Source organism: Centroberyx gerrardi, chromosome 17, assembly GCF_048128805.1.
Source record: "Centroberyx gerrardi isolate f3 chromosome 17, fCenGer3.hap1.cur.20231027, whole genome shotgun sequence".
NCBI classification, from domain to species: domain Eukaryota; kingdom Metazoa; phylum Chordata; class Actinopteri; order Beryciformes; family Berycidae; genus Centroberyx; species Centroberyx gerrardi.
The window spans coordinates 505,885-508,931 of record NC_136013.1 but is presented as its reverse complement, the minus strand read 5'-3'; the positions used below and the strand labels follow the sequence as shown (position 1 = coordinate 508,931).

The 3,047-nt window shown below is 64.7% G+C and overlaps 1 protein-coding gene across 1 annotated transcript in view; it reads left to right on the top strand.

Moving 5' to 3' along the window:
• fbxo34 (F-box protein 34) overlaps positions 1-3,047 on the top strand; it is a 12,029-nt gene extending 8,982 nt beyond the window's left edge. Inside the window, 2 exon segments of the mRNA XM_078289581.1 lie at positions 261-945; positions 947-3,047. Coding sequence (XP_078145707.1) covers positions 268-945; positions 947-2,644 — 2,376 coding nt within the window. The 5' untranslated portion in view covers positions 261-267 and the 3' untranslated portion in view covers positions 2,645-3,047.

Sequence of the window (3,047 nt, the reverse complement as noted above, 5' to 3'; positions counted from 1 at the left end):
GTCAGGAGGTAACATGTTGTCAGGAGGTAACATGTCAGGAGGTAACATGTTGTCAGGAGGTAACATGTCAGGACGTAACATGTTGTCAGGAGGTAACATGTCAGGAGGTCAATGACAATGTATAGCATGACAAAATTATGAGTAAATGTATTCTCTCTGTCTCTCTGTCTCTCTCTCTCTCTCTCTCTCTCTCTCTCTCTCTCTCTCTCTCTCTCTCTCTCTCTCTCTCTCTCTCTTCTCTCTCTCTCTCTCTCTCTCAGGTCGGTCATGCATCTCAAGTCGTATCCTCAGTTGTGTTTGGATCCAGTCGGTGTTCAGACTTCCTCGCAGCGCGGCAGCCTCTTCGTCGGCCAGCAGGCGGCGCTGCTGAGGGCCTGCGTCGCCCCGGGCAACGGTAACCACGGCAACATCGGCAGGGGTCGCCTTCCTTTCAGCGTCATCTCCACCAACACGCTTCGCCGCGGCAACGCCACGAACAACAGCGGCGGCAGTAATGTGAGCGGCGGCACGGTGGCGGCGCAGCGGCCGAAGAGCTCCGCCCCCCCCGCCTTCTCCGGCCCGCAGCTCCTCCCGCCGGGCTGCGAGAACCAGGAGCTCGGTCTGTTCCAGATGGAGGCGGAGGACGGCGACGCCCCGCTCGACATCTGGGCCGTCATCAAACCCGGAAACGTCCGGGAGAAAATCGCCATCTTCGCCTCGGCGGGTGGCAGAGCCGGAGCCGGCGGCGGCGACGAGCGCACGGTCGGTGAGGACCAGGAGGGGCCGCCGCAGGCCGCGGGCTCCGGCCCCGCCCCCCCGGCCGGCCTGTCCAGGGCCGTGAAGGTGAAGGGGGGGTGGGAGGAAAACTCCACCGCCAAGCGACGGAGGAAGTCCGGGAGCCAAAACCAGAACCAGAACCTCCAGCAGGACCAGAGAGCCCGGCTCCTGGAAGCACAGCAGCACGCCCACAGACCCGCCCAGCGCCGCTCGGACCCCGGGCGCGCCCGGCCCGGCCGAGCGGTCCGGAGGGGAGGCGGAGCGGCAGGGGGGGGAGGGGGGCAAGGCGGTGGTGGTGTCGGTGGGGGAGATGGTGGCGTTCCTGGAGCAGAGAGCCAGCGAGCGGCGGCCCGACAAACCGCTGCTCTGCCTGAGGAGCTCCGCCTCCATCACCCTGTCCCGCGCCCCGCCCGCCCCGGACTGCGGCGGGGAGGGGCCGGAGGTCAGGGAGGGGCCGGAGGTCAGGGAGGCCGCAGCGGAGGAGGGGGCGGAGCCAGAGAGCGTGCGGGTGTCGGACATGGTGGCCCGGCTGGAGTCCGAGTGTCTGAAGAGGAGAGGAGATCTGTCCAGGAGCAACAGCCTGAGGCGGGCGGTGGGCCGCGTGCTGCTGGCCGCCTCCCAGCCTTCATCGCCATCATCATCCTCATCATCATCATCACCTTCATCATCCTCCCTGCCGGACGTTCGGACCCCGGGCCGGTCGGAGGAAACTCGTTCCGCCGGCTCCACAAAATATCCAGCGAGTTCCACAGAAAAACCCAGGAAGGAGAGAGTTTCCCCGCCCCCCTCCCCGGCCCTGGTCCTGGCCACGCCCCTCTCCCTGGCTCTGGCTACGCCCACCTCTCCAGCCCCGCCCCCATCCCCGGCCCCGCCCGGCCTGGATGAAGCTCTCTGTGAAGCTCCGGTCGAGGTTGAGGAGACGAGGCCCGAACCAGGAACCACCGCAGAGTTAAAACTGACTGAGAGTCACTCGCAGGTGTTAGCCCGGTCCCGGTCCCGGTCCCGGTCCCGGTCCCAGCTCTTAGCCTGGTCCCAGTCCAGTACAGACTCTCCGCAGCGGCCTGAGGAGGAGGAGCCTCTTCCAGGCAGGTTGTTTTTCTCACAGCCTCCTGCCTCAGAAACACACACACTCAGAAACACACACGCCTCCTCCTCCTGCTCCTCCTCCTCCTCCTCCTCCTGCTCCCCCCCCCACCCCCCCCTCCCCTCCTCTCTCCTCCCTCCCCCCTCAGACTCTGAACTTTGTTTGACTTCTGACCTGGAAGCTCTCTCCTCCCCGCCCCTCCTCGCTCCTCGCTCCTCCCTCCCAAAGGATTCTGGGAACAAACGGGAGAAAAGGGAGAGGAGGAAATCGGTCAGAGCGGAGGTGGCGGAGGAGGAGGCGGAGTCCGCGGCGGCGCCCTCCTCCCTGCGTCCCTCCGTCTCTCAGGAGTTTCTGGAGATGCGTCTGAAGCTGCAGCAGCTGCTGGAGCCGCAGCCGTACCTGTCCTTCCTGCCGCATCACATCCTGGTGAAGATCTTCGGGCTGCTGCCGACGCAGAGCCTCGCCGCGCTCAAGTGCTGCTGCCACTACTTCAAGTTCATCATGGAGACGTACGGCGTGCGGCCGGCCGACTCGCGCTGGGTGTCGGACCCCCGTTACCGCGACGACCCCTGCAAGCAGTGCAAGCGGCGGTACGGCCGCGGCGACGTGTCGCTCTGCCGCTGGCACCACAAGCCGTACTGCCAGGCCGTCCCGTACGGCCCGGGGTACTGGATGTGTTGCCACGTCGCCCGCAGGGACGCGCCCGGCTGCAACGTCGGTCTCCACGACAACCGCTGGGTCCCCGCCTTCCACAGCATCAACATGCCCATCTACAGGAGGAGCCGCGAGGCCGAGGACGACTGAACTGTGTGTGTGTGTGTGTGTGTGTGTGTGTGTATGTGTGTGTGTGCCTTGTCGTTGCCATAAGTGCATGTCAGCTGGTGTTTGGGAGTGAACCAGGTTCAGACCGGCCCCCCCTGCTGTTCCCCACCCGCCTCCTCGCTCTCCCTGCAGCCGCCGTTTCTGCCCCCACCCAAATCACCCTAACGTGGGTGACACCCCCCCCCCCCCCCCGAGGTCATCGGCACTTTAACCCTAAACAGAGAGATTCAGCTGAGAGTCGTGGAGGAAGACGGTCTGCAGGTTTCTGTTCAAACCAAAAACTCCAGCAGCTGATTTCTCTGATCAGCAGCTTCAGCCAGACAGGAGCAGCTGATCAGCTGATCAGACAGGAGCAGCTGAGCAGCTGATCAGACAGGAGCAGCTG